Genomic DNA, 20,956 nt, shown 5'->3' with positions numbered 1-20,956 from the left:
AGAAATTAATACCATCCCCACGTATAGTATGCCCTAATGGGTTTAATAGCAATTTCTTTGGCAGAATTCTCAATAAGATAAGAAATAAACCCACCAGCACACTTAAAAAACGAAAGAGAATGCTGACGTTGTCGCCTTCACTTTCAACAGCAATAACCTATACCAAATCTTGAACATTTTTAAAAAACAGAACCTCAGTGTCTCCTTTAGAACTAAGAATACTACTTCTAAACTTTTCTATAACACAATTTACAAATCCAGCAAACTTTTGCAATCAGGGCTCTACAAGTTGACATGTAACCAGTGCGATGCTAGTAACGTTGGACAGACAGGGCGGAATTTTCAAATCTGCTACAAAGAACATTTTAATGCAGCTAAATACAGAAGATTTTCCGCTATGAGTGAACACATGAAAGATCAGTTATTCTCCACCATAGATACAGTTCTAGATATCCTACATATAACTAAAAAAGGAACTTTATTAAACATTTAATAAATATTTCTTTAAACCTCTATCAAAACTCCAATCCCATCTTAACGAAATCCAAGAAAAAACGAACATTCTGGTTGACACAGTAATCAAGAAAGGTCTGAAGCATCTCACAATTAGGTCTGTTGCAACGCATTACTAGTCCATCCTCCCATCCCCACTCACTTTCCCTTCCTCACTTGCTGTTTTCCATATCCAACACAACCTCAGAATGGTCGCTAGTCAGTGTGGAGGTCAACACTGACCCAACCTGATCTATACAAGCACAGGGCTGGAGGAAAGAGGAAGTGAGTAATATTTTGCGGCTCTTCATATTAACTTTTATGTCTACTTCATTTTTTCGTTATTTCCTGGCTATACTTGTATTCTCCATGAAGAAAGTTTACAGATTTTAAAACTTCACTCAGTTTCCAGAAGCATGACAAATAGATCATCATTTGACAGTCTTCACAATTTTAAAGTATTCCTCCAGACAACCTATAGTTGTGATAAATATGGTCAGACCCACACCTGTTACAACTAGATTTCTCCAAGATTGCAGCTGTGAAGACTTAAAAAAATAGATTTTCATTGCATTTTTATTGTATTTTATCTCAAGTTTTTTATGTATCTCTGTTTTTGTATATGTCTTTAATCTTTATGGTTTTTTTTGGCTGATTACCTCTAGGCTAGGTCAAAACATGTCCTATGTAGCTTTTTAGACAGACCATTTTATTAAATGGCAAACTTGTATTGAACAGGTGGACTTTATACAATTAAATTCTTTTAGAATTTTATCTTAGAAGATGGGGGAAAAGCAAAAATATTGGTGGAATGAAGTGAGAGCACCTTGTAAACTTAAAAAGAAGGAAAAAGAAGGCATTACATACTATGAATCTCATGTAAGATCCATATTGATAGTCGAACTTCTTACAAAATTGATATCCTCCTAGTCAGTACTATAATATTTTACATCCAATTAAGATGAAACTTTACATAGACATAGACCTGTTTCGACCCGGCATAGGGTCATTCTCAGTAAGACATATACATATTAAATTAAAAACATCGTACATACATTGTCATTATAGACTGTTATGCCTTTCAGCGTTCAGTCTGCAAGCCTCTGTGAATTTACTAAACGTCGCCACAATCCTCGATTTATAACTAGTGTTGTGGCCTCATTTAGTTCTATACCTCTTATCTTCAAATCGTTAGAAACCGAGTCTAACCATCGTCATCTTGGTCTACCTCTACTTCTCTTACCCTCCATAGCAGAGTCCATTATTCTCCTAGGTAACTAATCTTCCTCTATTCACCTCACATGACCCCACCATCGAAGGCAGTTTATGCGTTCAGCTTCATCCATCAAGTTCATTCCTAAATTAGCCTTTATCTCCTCATTCCGAGTACCATCCTGCCATTGTTCCCACCTGTTTGTACCAGCAATCATTCTCGCTACTTTCATGCCTGTTACTTCTAACTTATGAATAAGATATCCTGAGTCCACCCAGCTTTCGCTCCTGTAAAGCAAACATGGTCTGAAAACAGACCGATGTAAAGATAGTTTCGTCTGGGAGCTGACTTCTTTCTTGCAGAATACTGTTGATCGCAACTGTGAGCTCACTGCATTAGCTTTACTACACCTTGATTCAATCTCACTTACTATATTACCATCCTGGGAGAACACACAACCTAAATACTTGAAATTATTGACCTGTTCTAGCTTTGTATCACCAATCTGACATTAAATTCTGTTGAATTTCTTACCTACTGACATCAATTTAGTCTTCGAGAGGCTAATTTTCATACCATACTCATTGCACCTCTTTTCAAGTTCCAAGATATTAGACTGCAGGCTTTCGGCACAATCTGCCATTAAGTCCAAGTCGTCAGCATAGGCCAGACTGCTTATTACATTTCCACCTAACTGAATCCCTCCCTGCCATTTTATACCTTTCAGCAGATGATCCATGTAAACTACGAACAGCAAAGGTGAAAGATTACAGCCTTGTCTAACCCCTGTAAGTACCCTGAACCAAGAACTCATTCTACCATCAATTCTCACTGAAGCCCAATTGCCAACATAAATACCTTTGATTGATTTTAATAATCTACCTTTAATTCCATAGTCTCCCAGTATGGTGAACATCTTTTCCCTTGGTACCCTGTCATATGCTTTCTCTAGATCTACAAAACATAAACACAACTGCCTATTCCTCTCGTAGCATTTTTCAATTACCTGGCGCGTACTGAAAATCTGATCCTGACAGCCTCTGTGTGGTCTGAAACCACACTGGTTTTCATCCAGCTTCCTCCCAACAACTGATCGCACCCTCCCTTCCAAGATGCTAGTGAATACTTTGCCTGGTATACTAATCAGTGAGATACCTCGATAGTTGTTGCAATCCTTCCTGTTCCCTTGCTTATAGATAGGTGCAATTACTGCTTTTGTCCAATCTGAAGGTACCTTACCAACACTCCAAGCTAATTTTACTACTCTATGAAGCCATTTTATCCCTGCGTTCCCACAATACTTCACCATTTCAGATCTAATTTCATCTATTCCTACTGCTTTATGACAATGGAGTTTATTTACCATCCTTTCCACTTCAAGTATAATTTCACTAACATCATTTTCCTCCTCCCCATGAGCTTGGCTGTTCGCAACACCACCAGGATGATTTCCTTTTACATTGAGAAGATGTTCAAAATATTCCCTCCACCTCTCTAGTGATTCCCTGGGATCTATTTTAAGTTCACCTGAATTACTCAAAACACTGTTCATTTCCTTTTTCCCTCCCTTCCTAAGATTCTTTATTACTGTCCAGAAAGGTTTACCTGCTGCTTGACCTAGCCTTTCCAGGTTGTTACCAAAATCTTCCCATGACTTCTTTTTGGATTCAACAACTATTTTTTTCGCTCTGTTTCTTTCACCTACGTACAAATCCCTGTCTGCCTCGGCCCTTGTTTGGAGCCATTTCTTATAACCCTTCTTTTTACGTTTACACACTGCTCTCACTTCATCATTCCACCAAGATGTTCGTCTTTTCCCATCTTTACACACAGTTGTTCCTAGGCATTCCCTTGCTGTTTCTACTACAGCATCCCTGTATGCCACCCATTCACTTTCTATATCCTGAACCTGCTTACTGTCTACTGTTTGAAACTTCTCACTAATCATATCCATGTACTTCTAATTTCCTCGTCCTGGAGATTTTGTACCCTTATTCGTTTGCAGACAGATTTCACTTTCTCTACCCTAGATCTAGAGATACTTAGTTCACTACAGATTAGATAGTGGTCTGTATCATCGAAAAATCCGCAGAAAGCTCGTATGTTCCTAACAGATTTCCTGATTTCGAAGTCTTTTAAGATATAGACTATTGTGGATCTGGTACTCCTAGCCTCCCATGTGTAGTGGTGAATAGCCTTATGCTTGAAGAATGTATTTGTAACAACTAAACCCATACTAGCACAGAAGTCCAGCAAACGCTTCCCATTCCCATTAGCTTCCATATCTTCCCCACATTTACCAATCACCCTTTCGTATCCTTGATCTCTATTCCCAACTCTTGCACTGAAATCGCCCATTAGCACTATTCTATCCTTGCTGTTGACCCTGACCACGATGTCACTCAATGCTTCATAAAACTTGTCAACTTCATCCTCATCTGCATCCTCACATGGCGAATACACGGACACAATTCTTGTCCTAATTCCTCCAACTGACAAATCTACCCACATCATTCGCTCATTTACGTGTCTAACAGAAACTATGTTGCGTGCAGTGGTATTCCTGATAAAGAGCCCTATCCCAGACTCTGCCCTTCCCTTTCTAACACCCGTCAAGTACACTTTATAATCTCCTATCTCTTCCTCATTATCTCCCCTTACCCGAATATCACTTACTCCTAGCACATCCAAATGCATCCTCATTGCTGACTCAGCCAGTTCTACTTTCTTTCTTCCATAAGCCTCATTAATATTGATAGCTCCCCATCAAATTCCATTTTGTTCGCCAAGTTGTTTCCAAGGAGTCCCTCGCCTGTCAAATGGGAGTGGGACTCAATTACTCCCATAGGTCCGAGGCTTGCTTAAAATGTTCTGAGTTCAGTAAATTCATGAAGCAGGATGCTACCCTATTTGCACTTAGTCCAAGTGAGGATCTCTCCTTTAACAGGTTATGAACCACCGGTGAATTGTATAGTCCTAGCCGCCTGAGGACAAGGAGGGCCATGACTCAGAATATGTCCGAGATGCCCACTCTCATTCCATAGCAACTGCTATGCCGACTCTCAGGACCACTTACTAGGCCACTCAGCCGTTGCCCATGGTTCACGAACTAGGACGTGACTACAGTAACCCACAAACATGAACCATGAACATCAGACACACAAAATGAAGTGTTAATTAAAAAGTTTTTTTAAAAAAAAGCATGATGAAAATGATTTTTTTTTTTTTCTTTTTTTCTTTTCCTGGTGTAGTTCAAATAATATCTGTAAACCGTTGGCTTAGTTATGTTGAGACATAGGCTGATATATGTAAGCTGTATTTGAAGTTGAACAGTCTGATTTCTAGTGTTTCGTGGCCCGCTTTTATCACCCGTGTTCTCTGACTACAGAGTCCAGCTCTCGAGTTCATTGAAACATTGAAGCAAAAAGGGGGAAAGAATTGAAGTGTGTTTTGGGATACACAGGTAAACTCATAATAGATCCCAGGGAATTACTGCAGAGGTGGAAGGAATATTTTGAAAATCTTCTCAAATGTGAAAAGAAATCTTTCTGGTGATGTTGTAAATAACCAAGCTCATGGGGAGGAGGGCAGGGATGTTGGTGAAATTATACTTGGGAAAGTGGAAAGGATGGTAAATTTACTCCATTGTCATAAAAAATCACGAATAGATGAAATTAGACCTTAAATATAGTGGGAAGGCAGGGATGAAATGGCTTCATAGAGTAATGAGGTTAGCATGAAATGTTGGTAATGTACCTTCTGAATGGACAAAAGCAGTAAGAGCACCTATCTATAAGGAAGGATTGCAACTACTATAGAGGTATTTTATTGATCAGTGTACCAAGCAAGCTGTTCACTAGCTTTTCAGATTTTCAGTATGCGGTAGGTAAATGAAAAATGCTATGAGATTAATAGGCAGTTATGTTTATGTTTTGTAGATCTAGAGGAGGCATATAATAGAGTACCAAGGGAGAAGGTGTTCGCTGTATTGGAAGACTGTGGGATTAAGGGTAGGTTATTAAAATCAATCAATCAATCATGTTTACAATTGGACTGCAGTGAGAATTGATGGTAGAATGAGTTATTGGTTGAAGGTACTACAGGGGTTAGATAAGGCTGTAATCTGTCACTTTAGTTATTCATAGTTTACATGGATCATCTACTGAAAGGTGTTAAGTGACAGGGAGGAATTCAGTTAGGTGATCATGTAGTAAACAGTTTGGCCTATGCAATGACTTGGTCATAATGGCACAGTGTGCCGATAGCCTCCAATCTAATATCTGGAACTTGAAAATAGGTGCAATGAGTATGAAGACTAAATTTATGTCAGTAGGTAAGAAATCTAAGAGAATTGAATTTCAGATTGGAAATACAAAGCTGGGAAAGGTAGTCAATTTCAAATATTTAGGATGTGTATTCTCCTGGGATGGTAATATCGTATGGGAAATTGTATCAAGGTGCATCAAAGCAAGTGTGGCAAGTTCACAGATGCGATCATCAGTATTCTCTAAGAAGGAAGTTGGCTCCCAGTCAAAACTATCTTCACGTCGGTTTGTTTTCAGACAAAGTTTGCTTTATGGGAATGAAAGGTGAGTGGACTCAAGATAACTTACAAGTAACAGACATGAAAGTATCAAGAAAGACTGCTTGTACTAACAGGTGGTAACATTAACAGAAGAGTTCTCAGAATGAGGAGGTAAAGGCTATGTTAGGAATGAACTCAATGGATGAAACTGTACGCATAAACTGGTATTGGTGTTGCGATCATGTGAGGCGAATGGTGGAGGATAAGTTACCTAGGAGAATAATTATCTTTGTTATGCAGGGTAAGAGAATTAGTGGGAGACCAAGACGATGGTTTACCGGGCGAGTTGGCCGTGCGGCTAGGGGCGTGCAGCTGTGAGCTTGCATCCAGGAGATGGTGGGTTCGAATCCCACTGTCGGCAGCCCTGAAGATGGTTTTCCGTGGTTTTCCATTTTCATACCAGGCAAATGCTGGGGTTGTACCTTAATTAAGGCCACAGCTGCTTCCTTTCCTATCCCATAGTCGCCATAAGACCTATCTGTGTTGGTGTGAAGTCACTAGAAAAAAAAAACCAAAGACGTTGGTTAGATTCAGTTTTTAATGATTTAAAGATAAGGGCAAAGTATAGAAGTAAACAAGGCTGCAGATCTTGTTACAAATAAAGGATTGTTGCGGTGGTTTGTAAATTCAGAGAGGCTTGCACACTGAATGCTGAAAGACATAAGTCTATAATGAAGATGTATGTCTGCATGGTGGGAAAAAAAATAAGTATATGTATTTAGAGCAAAATTATTTAACATTTATATTTGCATAAAAATCATGTCCATAGTTACAACAAAGTTCAGATATATCTCTACTGACATAATAGTATTCAAAGTTCTTTCTGGTATGGCCTAGCACAATCGTTGGCTTCGACAGTATGTAAGTTGCAACTTCATGCAACCAGTCCCTATGATAGGTAGTGTGAAATTGTTACTTGGAGGTTTAGTTGGTGTTTGTGTTTGTGTTTCAGCAGAATTGGCAGACTGATATGAAATTGCACTGTCTGACACAGGAAGGTTAGCAGTGGGAAAACTACTACACTCCTTATTTCCCTAGTACACCTCTTCAGTGATCTCTGGGCTTTCTGTGACAGGTGGTGGTGGATATGTTTGGATTCTAACTGGCCTATTGATGAGAATTATACATACATACATACATACATACATACATACATACATACATACATACGTCATAACTTAAAACGGTCCACCTTTTCAATACAAAAATGTTATATTTATTTATAACATGTATTTGCACTTGGAACTAGTTTCGACGCTGTGTTTGCGTCATCATCAGCCAAAATGTGGGAAATAGGCAAGATGTAGGCATTTATATTACACAAGGCGTTACATTAAACAATACACATCTTATAAGGAGATAAAAACAGGGATGAATATAGAAACAAATGAATCGTTGAGAAAACAAAAGTTATACATATTAAAAATAACCTTAACCACATATCTTGCAGTGCGAAAGTGTTCTTCTTGAATGATTCCTGAATATAAAAAAAAAAACACACGCGCACACATTTCTGGAGAGCCAGCAGGCAGGACAAAGTAAAGTGAAACCTTAAGAGTTCTTCTGAGAAGAGTTCTTCATTTTTTCTATGTTCCGACTAACTAATGAAGTCTCCCTTGAGTTCCTGATAAACATACATAACAGGAAATCCTTCACTCTCAACAATAGCTCTAAAGACCAACGGTAAAATTTTATTTTAAATATTGTGCAGAGACGTGAAAGCATGATTTTGAACATGATATAAATCCTTCATATAACCCAGTTTTTTAATACAAGGTGTTGCATTAAATAATACACATCTTACGAGGAGATGAAAACAGGGACGAATGTAGAAACACATGCATCGTTGAGAAGGCAAGTTATACATATTAAAAATAAGCTTAACCACATAACTTGCAGTGCGAAAATATTTGCCTTGAATGATTCCTGAATACAAAACGCGCGCGCGCGCACACACTTCTAAAGAGCCAGCAGGCAGGAAAAAGTAAAGTGAAACTTTAAAGAGTTCTTCTGAGAAGAGATCATCATTCTTTCTATGATCTGACTAACTAATGAAGTCTCCCTTGAGTTCCTGATAAACATACACAACAGGAAATTAAACAATACACATCTTACAAGGAGATGAAAACAGGGAAAGTTATACATATTAAAAATAACCTTAACCACACATCTTGTAGTGCGAAAATATTCGTCTTGAATGATTCATGAATACAAGACGCACGCGCACATATTTCTAAAGAGCCAGCAGGTAGGAAAAAGTAAGGTGAAACCTTAAGAGTTCTTCTGAGAAGAGTTCATCATTCTTTCTATGTTCCGACTAATTAATGAAGTCTCCCTTGAGTTCCTGATAAACATACACAACAGGAAATCCTCCTTCACTTTCAACAATAGCTATAAAGACCACGGTAAATTTCATTTTTAAATATTGTGCAGAGACGTGAAAGCATGATCTTGAATATAATATAACTCCTTCATTTAACCCAATTTTTTACACAAGGTGTTACATTAAACAATACACATCTTACGAGGAGATAAAAGCAGGGACGAATGTAGAAACAAATGCATCGTTGAGAAAGCCAAAATTATACATATTAAAAATAAGTTTAACCACACAACTTGCAGTGCGAAAATATTTGCCTTGAATGATTCCTGAATACAAGACGCACGCGCACATATTTCTAAAGAGCCAGCAGGTAGGAAAAAGTAAGGTGAAACCTTAAGAGTTCTTCTGAGAAGAGTTCATCATTCTTTCTATGTTCCGACTAATTAATGAAGTCTCCCTTGAGTTCCTGATAAACATACACAACAGGAAATTCTCCTTAACTCTCAACAATAGCTATAAAAGACCAACGGTAAATTGTATTTTAAATACTGTGCAGAGATGTGGAAGCATGATCTTGAACATGATATAACTTCTTCATTTAACCACCTTTGAAAGTTTCTCTCTATATTACATAGCTTCATTAACACACCATTCTGTAGATGCACAATATAATCTTGTAATCTTCACAGGTCCGGTATTCAGCTCGACAAGAATATAAAATAGGTATTAAGGAATCTTTGTTAAGAGTGTGGAGGTTGACTGTGCCAGTATTTGTGGTCTATTGTTGCAGCGTTACGTGTAGGGTGGGGGCAGGTTTCTATGATGTTTATTGCGGGACATGAGGCGGTAAAGCTATGGCGCGAGATGAAGAGGAACAGAGCGTGTTGGATAGTTTAGGTCTGGGCAGCGGCCGTTGTTGGATTAGGAGGGGAGAGGGGCGGAGCGGTAGGGGAGGAGGAGTGGAAGGGGGGGAAGTATGGAGTGTGATGAGGTGAAAGTGTGTGGCGTGACAAAGTATTATGCATAATCTGAAAGACAGATCTGTTTTTCGGGATATTCATGTTTTTGAAAATATCAATGAGAAAGTCGAATAGGATCTTTGGTTTCTCTGAGATATCATTTAAGTTTAGGTTGGGATTGAAATATTGGTCTAAATGAATATAGAGGTTTTCAGTGACGTCTAGGAAAGAACCTTTGTTCAGAATATCTAATACCTCAAGATCTTGATTTATTTCAGTAAAGTTGTGCTTAAATTCTTTTATATGTAGGCCGACCGCGGAAAAACGGTTGTGTTTTATGGCATTGACATGTTCTGCATATCTGATTTTAAAGCTGCGTCCTGTTTGCCCTAGGTAAGAACTTTTGCAGTCTTGGCAAGAAAACCTATATACACCTGATTTAGAAAAAGGACTACTTTTATTTATTGATGAAGAGTTGTGTAGGATCTCTGTGCTTCTGTTGTTAGTACGAAAGGCTATTTTAACGTTGTGTTTTTTAAAAACGTTAGTGACGTTGTAAATTTCTTTATTGAAGGTAAATGTGGAAAACGTGGCAGTGCTAGTATTGTCTTTTATTAGGGTGGTTTTTGGGCGGTGTCTGAATTTATTGATTATTCTTTCAATAAAGGATTCATTATATCCATTGAATTTTGCTATAGAGCGAATGGTGTTCAATTCTTTATTTAAGTTTTTTCTTGACATCGGAATTTTGAATGCTCGGTCTACTATGCTATTATATGTAGCCGCTTTGTGTGTTTGGGGGTGTAGTGAGTCATTTCTTATAGTAGTGGCCGTTTGAGTGGGCTTTCTATAGATACTATATGTGAACGAAGAGGGGTGCCTGTTGATTGTTAGGTCTAGGAAGTTGATGGAGTTGTTTGTCTCTGATTCTAAGGTAAATTTAATGTCATGATCAATATTATTAAGGTTTTTGAGGTCTATGGAGCGTTCATCTAGGATTATAAATGTGTCATCTACGTACCTAGCCCAGAATTGGATATTAGCAAATTTGATGTTATTGTCAATGGCGGTGTGTTCTAGGAAATCAAGGTAGATCTCTGCTAAAATTCCTGAGGCTGGTGAACCCATAGCCAAACCATCTTGTTTGTAAATGATCTTATCGAATGTGAAGTAGTTATTGTTAATTAGTAATCTTAATATGGTCATGGACAGAATGAAATTCCTATGTTTAAATACGTCATAACTGTCGGCATATTGGAGACCTGTGACACTTGGTGTCGACTGTGCAAAATTAACTTCTCAGTCTTTGTGACTATTCATAAGATTTCCACTTTCATTACTGTAAAAAGGCTGCAGAGGCTACCTAAATGACTTCACTTTAACAAGTCTACAATCTGGTAGCTAAGACATTACTATTCATATCTAAGTTTGTTTGTTTGTTTGTTTATTCTAGAAGGGGCATATACTGCAAGTTTAGAATTCAGTTTTAACTAGGCCTATTTTACTAATACACTGAAACATATTTATGAAATATTTTAATGGAGATAGAAACTACTGCCTCTGAAGTATTTTCTGAGTGGTCTTCTCTGTGCTTGGTTAGATAGGGCTAACTCTTAGAGTAAAGAGTTCCTGGGACTTGGTGATGGCAATGATATTGTTTACAAAGCAACAATGTAGCCTGGGAAACTTGTTTATGATCCAATGGATTCTAATCAATAAGATGGATGATGATATCTGAGGGTCTTATTGGCCGTAAGATTGACTAATAATTCCATAGTGTGTATTCTGTACCTAATAGAGCACACAGTTGGGTATTATTCTAGACATCACTAGTGACCAAATATTGTAGCATTAGTGCTTGTTTATTGAGCCGTGTTGTAGTGGCAGATAATGCTGGAGTACTGTACCTCTAGGTCTGCTTGAGATATGTTAACGACCATTACTTAGTCAAAGACACGATGTTCTCTTGTATTGCTGAATATGATAGTATGTCAAGTGACACTGCTGGAAGCATGCAGTGCATTGATATGAAGTATGGCTAGAGGTTTATTTATCTGAACAGCTGTTGATGGTTTATGTTGATACTCGGTTACAGTATTGACACTGATCTATGTTTTCTGTGAGATTTCCTTAGGAGCGGAATCTTTTTCTAGGGTAGTCTTGGGTCTGCTCTTATATCTATTGATGATTCTGCTGATGAAGGTTCTACTGAAGCCGTTGTGTTTTGCAATATTGTAAATAGTATTAATTTCTTTTTTGTAATTCTTGCGAGATAAGGGAACAATTAATGCTCTGAGTACCATGCTGTTGTAAGCTGCTTTCTTATGTATGTCTGGGTGCACAGAAGTTTGTTAGATGGTATTGATGGTGTGGGTGGTTTTGTTGTATATATTAAAGGATAAAGTGTTGTTGCTGTTGTGCATAATGCTTAAGTCCAGGTAATTAAAGGGCATTATTGTTTTCTGACTGTGTGGTGAAAATTATATGTGGGTCAGTGGAGTTAAGAAATTCAAGTACTGTGTTGCTGTTAGTAACAAGGGAGTCTAAAATAACAAACGTGTCATGTACATAGCGTGTCCATTGTTGAATGCCGTAATCTTACCAATGATGTGAGAATGTTCTAAATGATCTTATGGCGACGATGGGATAGGAAAGGCCTTCCCATTCCTAGGTCTTTCCTATCCCATCATCGCCATAAGACCTATCTGTATCGGTGCAACGTAAAACAAATAGTAAAAAAAAAAATAGTGATGACAAGGGGAAGGAAGGAAAGAAGGAAGGAAGAGGAAAGATAAAACTGAATTGTAAAATTCTGGAAGTGATTAAAAGTTTCGAGTACTTCAGAAATGTGATCACAGAAGATGGAAAGATTACCGACGAAATTGGAAAAATAATACAACATGCAAACAGCTTCTACCAGAGTGTAAGGGGTATTTTGTGGAATCAAGATGTCCCGAAGAAATGTAAGAAAGTATTATATTCAGCCTATTATGAACCCATACTAACCTATGCAACTGGATCGTTGATTACAACAAAATGAGAGGAGAGTAGAATACAGGCAGTGGAGTGAAATTCCTGAGAGGTATCGAGGGCAAGACCAGAAAAGATAGAATTAGAAATGAAGAGATAAGGAAAAGGACAAGAATCTTGAAACTTCAAGACAGGATAGAAACAACAAAGCTAAAGTGGTATTATATGATGAGAATGGCAGAAGAGAGGGGCAAAAAAAAAAAAAGGGCTTTTTCAAATAAGTTAACAGGAAAGAGGAAGACCCCGAAAGAGATGGACAGATTCAGTGTGGGAGTACATAGAGATGAGGGGAGGAAAACCAGAAGATGTACTTAAAAAAGGAGAAGATTGGTGGAGAGACAGGCAGCGATGGAGGTCCTTGATTCGCAACCCGACCTGGGAAGCTGGAAACGGGGAATGATGATGATTGTGACTTGTGATTATCTCTCCTTTAAATACGTATGATTATAAATTTTGTATATTGACGGGATATTACAAAAACTAGAGGAAATAACTCCTATAAATCCAAAACTACAAACAAGTACATAAATATCAAAAACGATTTTAAATTTCTAATTTTAAAAGCTAAAATGTCTAAAATAATTACATATTTATAAAATGATTTTACATACCCCAAAAATAAAGGAGAAACGTACATCAGATATAATCATAAGCCACATGATGATGCACAATGAATTTTATATAGGCTGTATATTATTAATTTGGAATAAATATATTTATGAACTATCTGAAAAACAGAAAACATATAACAAAAGTATACATGAAAGAGAAATAACTTGATTAAAATAGAATAGTTTCTCTTTCAGGTATAATATTTTTACCATGTGTCTTTTTTTTTCTTTCTTCAGAAAATTAATTTGGGCAGACTGAAGAACCTATCAGTGATAAATTAACTGAATCAAAACTGAAAAGAGATGGTTTCAGATATAACAACAACAAAAGATGCACAATGATATAAATTTAAAAAAAATAGAACTGTTAAAATTCACTCTATATTAACTATGACTCCTTAAAATCATACATGACAAGCTAAAAAAGAGAACCCTCCGTATTAGTATTGGACGATAGTATAGCATTTCCAGATTTTAGGATTTTATCACACTTCAAAAACTCATCTGTAAATGCATTTTTGTGGCTTGTGACTGTCTCTAGACTCTACTTCATACAGTAAAGGCTTATGAAAAGGTATGAAAACTATGGAAAGAAAGGGAGTTGGCAAACAAATAATGAAAATTATTCTACAAGCAATGTATGGCAAATATTTTAGCTGTGTCTAAGATCTAAATTGGGAGGATAGAGTGGTTGAAGCGGAGAGTAAAATTCAAGCCAGAAGAACTCCTAAGATGTGTGTTAAAAATGATATAGTGAGAAATGAAGATGTCAGGATGGAGTAGAGAAGTTACATGACAGAATTGAGAATAACAGGTGAAGATAGGACATGTAAAGAGAATTTAAGAGGAAAGGATACCAAAACAGATGAATGGAGGCTAAGTTTGAGGGAAAGAAAGCAAGACTAGTATAAGAAGAAAGAACCTGGAATGGAACAGAATTATAGAAGATGGTAAGTGGAAGGAAAAGATAAGGTGGAGAAATACCATAAATACCTCAAACCTGCTGGAGGGGAGATGATGATGATGATGATGATGATGATGATTCTAGTTGAGATAAAAATACTAGAATACTAAATGCAGTTCGACTCGTTGGCTGAATGGTCAGCACACTTGCCTCGGTTCAGAGGGTCCTGGGTTCAATTCCCGGCCGGGTCGGGGTTTTCAACCTTCATTGGTTAATTCCAGTTGCCCGGGGTCTGGGTGTTGGTGCTGTCCCCAACATCCCTGCAACTTACACACCAGACATAACACTATCCTCCACCACAATAACACGCAGTTACCTACAAATCGCAGATGCTGCCCACCCTCATTGGAGGGTCTGCCTTACAAGGGCTGCACTCAGCTAGAAATAGCCACACAAAATTATTACTAAATGCATACTGTGAAATACCATTTTGCTTTTTTTCAAATAATGTAAGCTCATTTATTATTAGCCATAGATGCCCAAGAGAGATTTGGATTAGTCTGGCATGTAGTAGGCCTAGAGCTTGACAAGCAGACAGCCAGATGGCATCAAATTGAAGTGTCTCTCACGGTAGCTGAGGCAATGCGGTTGTTGTTGTTGTTGTTGTTGTTGTTGCTGTTGTTGTTATTATTATTATTATTATTGTTATTATTGTTGTTGTTGTTGTTATTATTATTATTATTATTATTATTATTATTATTATTATTATTATTATTCTATCCAGCAGTTTCATTTTATGGATGTGTTCTTATAACAACTGATAACAACCCTTCCTTTATATTGATATACCATGCTTAGTAATTCATAATATTTGTCCTGTTTCTGATTACAGGAAGTAAGATTGTTCCAGTCATGTATTTTTGAAGGAAAATCCTTGGCTATTGGATAACAAGAAAGCTGAAAGATGCTGCAAGACCTGACGTAGACCACCACCTGAGACCATGATGTTGGACTCTCCGAGTAAGTGATGCCCATCATGCTGTCGATCCTGGAAGAAGAGTCGGATATCGACGAGGGTTTCCAACCTCATGTTGACAAGAGTAGTATTCCTATTCTGCCTGACAGTCCTACCAAGAAACCAGCACTTAAGACATACAACGAAATTTATGGCCTAATTCAGTCCGGAAGAAAACGTGAAGTAAAACAAATAATCCGTGAGAATGGCTGGCCTGTCAACAGCACAATACGTTCACAACTGTGGCCAGTTTTATGCCAGCAGCATGCTTCAGACAAATCAATTCAGGAAGGCTTCTACTGGGACTTGGTCAACCAGTTATATGGTACCACAGGTGAGTGTGTTACTGCACATTAAATCTTCTGCTTCCCTCTCGTCATTTATGCATACCTACACTTCTGTACAAAAATCTGGTGATTTGTAAAATTGTACAGGAGTACAAGAATTCAGGCATTGAATTATAGAGGATGGGTAATTCCCCACCTACTCAAACACTTTCTCTCTCTCTCTCTCACTCACTCTTAATACTGTATCAGCAAAGATCTTTTAAAAATTCAGTATTAGTTAAAAAGATAAAGAATTAAATGCACAATCCTGTTGCCAGTGACAGTTTATTGTAATGCACAATAATTTCATTCTAGGCCACAACTTTGATAGATAAACACAAAGATCTTCTTCGACAGACAAAAGTCTACTTCATTTTAATATTCGTCAGACAGTCTGGCAAAAAAAAAAGGTGCATGCGCTAGCTTGTTTCTTTCATTACACCTCCTCTGTACTGATTTTTATGTAACTAGCAGAAGGAAAACAGCGGAATGCTTGTTCACATAATTGAGGAGCATATTTCCAAAACGTCCTTTCTCCAGCAGCTTGTAGTTTACAGAACTGAGAAAAATGAAATAGAAAATGCAATTTTGAGTTAGACTCTCTCAAACATTCTTCTAGTTAATTGTTATACATTTCATAATTCCCCACAATCAAAGTTTGTATTTAATACCATACCGTTAATTAGATATTAATACAAATGAGTTGGAGAAGGGACATTTTGGAAATATAGAAAGGATAAGAGACGTTTTGGAAATACATTTGAAATTCTTTCTTATCAAACATGCAAAACTTGACTACTAGATTACTAGATGTACCAGTAACCAGCATAACTAAAATATAAATAAGTTAAAGAATTTCATAGTAATCTAAGGCATCCAACTCGTAAGTAAATACCATTTATGAAATTTTAAGTTCCCAAGTGATTTAGAAACTTTAAATGTTTTTGAAAGTGGTTAAACAACATCCATGTCTTCCATCAATCCCCCTTCATCTTCGGCTTCAGACGGAGTAGCTTCATTAGTGTCTCTGTTAACAATGTCTTTATAGAACTTGAGGTCCTGATTTGACTCCTGCATAGATAACTCTTTACACTTCAAAACACTGCGGACATGCATACACTTCGGCATCTGTGGTAGTCTCTTCTGAGCATAGAGTTTTCGTTTCTTAACACTTTTCCTCTACTCTTCCTCATTCCTAGTATGTTTTCTACCTTTTCGCAAGGGAGCAGGAACTACTACACTGTTTTTCACACTATCTTCATTTGACTGTTTTTCTGCCATTATTGTGCATGGAAACTAATGTAACAGTAAACACCTGACAAAAAGTATGTCCAAACTTATTAAATATACCAAACAATGTATGTAAAAGCACTATAACTTAGCAGAAAACACACACGAAGCACAAGGACTTGATCGTATTATTACACCATAAACTGTAGTTAAATTGTTTTCCTACATCTCATAGTCATGCAACAATGTCACCACTACACAGTTATCAACGTATTTTCAAAGAAATTGCATAAAATGCTCGTTTTGTATTGCCTTTATATTTAGTTGTATTGGAGGATAAGAAACAACTTTGAAACAATAGTGGCAGTCCTTGTTATACAGTATAGAGGAGAAGAGACATTTTGTAAACATAATTGTGATGCACTCCAGGCAGCCATATTGCTGTAGAGAAGAGACTCTTTGGAAACACAGCTCATATTTAACCGAGTTTTGTGCTTATAAAAAAGACATTCTGCCTCAAAAACTCACCATTCCACGGAAAAAGAGATGGACATTATCAATGTACCCATAAGTCAATTTCCTCAAAATGTGGAGAAAGGACGTTTTGGAAATATGCTCCTCAATTAAGATGTGAATTAGCTTTGTGTGAAATTGCAGAAAACGTTTTTCTTTTTTTTTTCAATGGCAATGAGTCTGCAAGTCACATCATCAGAAATGTTCATGTGCAGCATCCACTACAGAAAGACAGTACAGTAGTTGAGTTTTTAAACAGTTCTTAAAATAGTTTATACAATTTGCAGAGCCCCTAACATTGCGTCATAGAACCCTGGTTGGGAATTGCTGTTCTAGATGATGCTTTCCAAAAGAAAGGAAGAAAGAAAGAAAGAAAGAGAAAGAAAGAAAGAGAAAGAAAGAAAGAAAGAAAGAAAGAAAGAAAGGAAGAAGCTTGTAGTTTGATGGGACTGTTGATAATTTCATAATAGTCCTGAGGCTTCCAGTTGTACATGGATTCCGAACTATAAGGACAAGACTTTTCATTTCAGAAATCCCACGTATATTGGCCAATTTTTCGAACTGCAGCCACCTTCATATGAAACCAATGACTATGCCTCTAGGCTGTCAAGTCCCTCCAAATGGCTTTCCATACAAAGTATTGACTCTGTTTGTTTCCTATTTATAATACTCTTGGGTAATTCTTTCCATACTTGTTTTCTTAAATTGAAACCTCACTTGTAGTCGTTGGCTTACAACATTTATTTCAGAGTATTCTCTTAAGTGTCTGGCCTGGAGATATATCCAAGGAATTGTAAATCTTTTTTCTGCCTTGTAGAAATACAGGCAGTAAAGATTAATTTCAGTTGCTGTAAGATAATTAGTTAAAGATCCTGTTTAAATGATGTCAGGATTGGAGCAAGATGTGATTTGTATGGCAAGAGACAATTATTTATCAATGCCTAAAAGTAGGCTGGCATCTTTGTTGTTTAGTCACCATCAGTAATGCTAGCTGTATAAGCTCCATTTTAACAGGATAGTTGTCAAAAAGATAAGTCTCTGCCAATCAGTAACTGTGCCCTAATCTGTACAAAGCATTTGTAAAGGCTTATTGAAAACAGATTTCACACTCGCTATGTACTTGCCTCAGAACCCCAAAGTCCTTAAATGATGCAGCAAGAGCACCTAATTATTAATAATCTTATGTTGTGGTATTTTTTAAAAATTGGTTCTTAGGTGAATATTTTCAGTATTTCTGCTCTTTACTAGTCTTATTTGTTCTGTTAATATCAAGTGTCATTCCAACAAAGCTCTATTCAACAAAGATCTAATCTTAGCTTGTATCTCAGTCTTCATCATCAGCAAAAAGTCTGATGTTTGCCCTTGACAGGTTGTATGACCCTGCCCATTATAGAAGCGTTGAGAAGGAGAGATTAACAACTGAATTGTTTATCTCCAGTCTTTGTTTCAAATCACTTAGAGCTCTGCTTTGTTTCTTGAAGCTGTAATTACTGGAACATTCATTTAGTGAAATTTCTCCTAACAGACACTTCTAAATTATGGACATTTTTTACATTTCTTGGCAGAAATAAACTTATGGGGTTGAATGGCATTATTACTTCTCAGTAATGGACATTCTTAATAATGGACGCGGACACTGCAAACTATGTCTGCGACGCAATTATAACTTCTTAATGATAGACAACTGAGTTCGGTAGCTGCAGCCGCTTATTTGCGGCCAGTATCCAGTATTTGAGTGATAGTGGGTTTGAACTTCACTGTTGGCAGCACTGAAAATGGTTTCTGGTGGTTTCCCATTTTTGCACCAGACAAATGCTGGGGCTGTACCTTAATTAAGGCCACGGTCACTTCCTTCCCACTCCTAGCCATTTCCCCTCTGTCACCATAAGACCTATCTGTGTCGATGCAACGTAAAGCAACTTGTAAAAAAATATATATAATGGACAGCCTGAAAGAAAACTGTTGCAGTTCATGGAATTAAACACAATAATGGACAGTATATCAAACTAGTACACAGATTGTTTCATGTTACTTTTAAATATATTCCTTTTTAAAAGTGCAGACAGTATTCTTTGTTGTTACCTGGAGAAGTGTGCGTGTCATGTATGGTACAATGTCTTAGAAATGCAAATGACTGTCTTTAAGGCAAAAAGTTAGTCATCAGTCATCATCATCTGCTGTACGAGAAACTTAGTGTTTGAGACATGGCCATGTGGTTTGCTTTGGGAAAAATACATATCAGTGACATTTTAAGAAACAAAAGTGACATCCTTAAATTGTGGACTGGAAATGAAATCTTTCTGGTAAACACTCATTTCCCAATTCACCAGACTTGAAAAGTTGACTGCTAAATATTTGAATGGTTTAGTTGTACTCATAGCAGGGTACCTGTGAGTGGACCTGTTATCTGTAGGGACCTGCATTTATCATATTTTTTTTGGTGAAAATCCTTAAATGATTTCACATTACTTTTTAAGAATTTTGCATTATTTTTTAATAATGCTTGTGTAGTTTTTACAGATTATCAGTAATACCATGAAACATATGAGGGATTTTGGAATTTTGAAAGGTTTTTAAAAGGGTTTAACCGAGAAATCTTGCGTGGAAATCGATTAACAAAGGATCATTTCAAAATTTTTGTTGAAGATATTTTTTTATCATGTTTGAAATGGCTATATATAAAGGATGTCATCAGAAAAGAGTACATTATTTTCTGTTATGTTTGAAAGGAGAATATTGCCATAGTGTTCACATTATCTTCTTTCATATTGCAATGCAAATTGCTCAAGACTTTTGAATGCAAAGAAAAGAGATGTTCACTGTCAACATTGGCACACAGATACCACACTGACTGAAGAGCTCTGCTTTTAAATTGTTTTCCGTGGTTTCTCAGGCAAATGCTGGGGCTATACCTTAAGGCCGCGGGCGCTTCCTTCCCACTCCTAGGCCTTTCCTATCCCATCCTCGCCGTAAGTTATATCTGTAATACCAATATAAATGGTCCATTATTGGACGTACATTTTTCAGCTAACTCTTTCCTGGTTCCAGCGTTACGCCCCCGTGTGCTGAGTTGGGCTCATCGGTTGGTACCTAGCACACTCACAAAGACGCATGGCTAGTGCATACCGTGGAGGCCACTGCGTAGGCTACTTGGAGCCAGCGGCAGTGCCAATGCACTATGAGAGACTTTGTCTCATTGCCAAAAACTGATGCCTGCTTGGCCATCAGATGATATAGCTGTTGATTCCCATAGGGAACCTGAAATCAACATGATAAACGTTTTGTAATGCTCAGTTCTTCTGTAATGGAGGCATTTGTTCTTCTTTCTGTCCATGGTATGCGGAGCATTCTCTGCCAACACCACATCTCAAAGGCATCTATTCAGTTCTTGTCACTAGCCTTCACGGCCAGGTCTCACAACTGTACAGGAAAATGGAAAATACCAGTGATTCCACCAATCGTATTTTCACTGTTTAATGCCCGGTTCTGCCAGTTTAACCATTGCAGCACGACCTAGGACAATCCGTCGTTTTATTTCTTTATCACAATTTCCCGTGTTGCTGATTGTGGAGCCCAGATATACATGATCGTTCACCAGCTCCAGATCTTTCAGACATCCTGTCTTTTGGATTTGGAGTAGGATTTGACTTTTTCTGTTGATAACCATTAGTTTGGTTGTTTTTTTCATGTTCATCTCTATACCAAAATCTGAACCAATGATTTTCACTCTAGAGAGCAATTCATCAAGTTCTTGT

At 37.3% G+C, this 20,956-nt stretch overlaps 1 protein-coding gene across 2 annotated transcripts in view; it reads left to right on the top strand.

The window, feature by feature from the left end:
• The window catches only part of sky (GTPase-activating protein skywalker), a 392,630-nt gene that overhangs the window by 158,791 nt on the left and 212,883 nt on the right, over positions 1–20,956 (top strand). For both annotated transcript variants that reach the window (XM_067151605.2, XM_067151606.2), the window contains exon 2: positions 15,010–15,466. In XM_067151605.2, the coding sequence (XP_067007706.2) occupies positions 15,145–15,466 (322 nt within the window). In that variant the 5' untranslated portion in view covers positions 15,010–15,144. The remainder of the gene's footprint in view (positions 1–15,009; positions 15,467–20,956) is intronic.

This window comes from Anabrus simplex, chromosome 7, assembly GCF_040414725.1.
Source record: "Anabrus simplex isolate iqAnaSimp1 chromosome 7, ASM4041472v1, whole genome shotgun sequence".
In the NCBI taxonomy this organism is placed as follows: Eukaryota; Metazoa; Arthropoda; class Insecta; order Orthoptera; family Tettigoniidae; genus Anabrus; species Anabrus simplex.
Note: the sequence above shows the minus strand (reverse complement) of the source record. Positions and strands in the feature narration are given on the sequence as shown.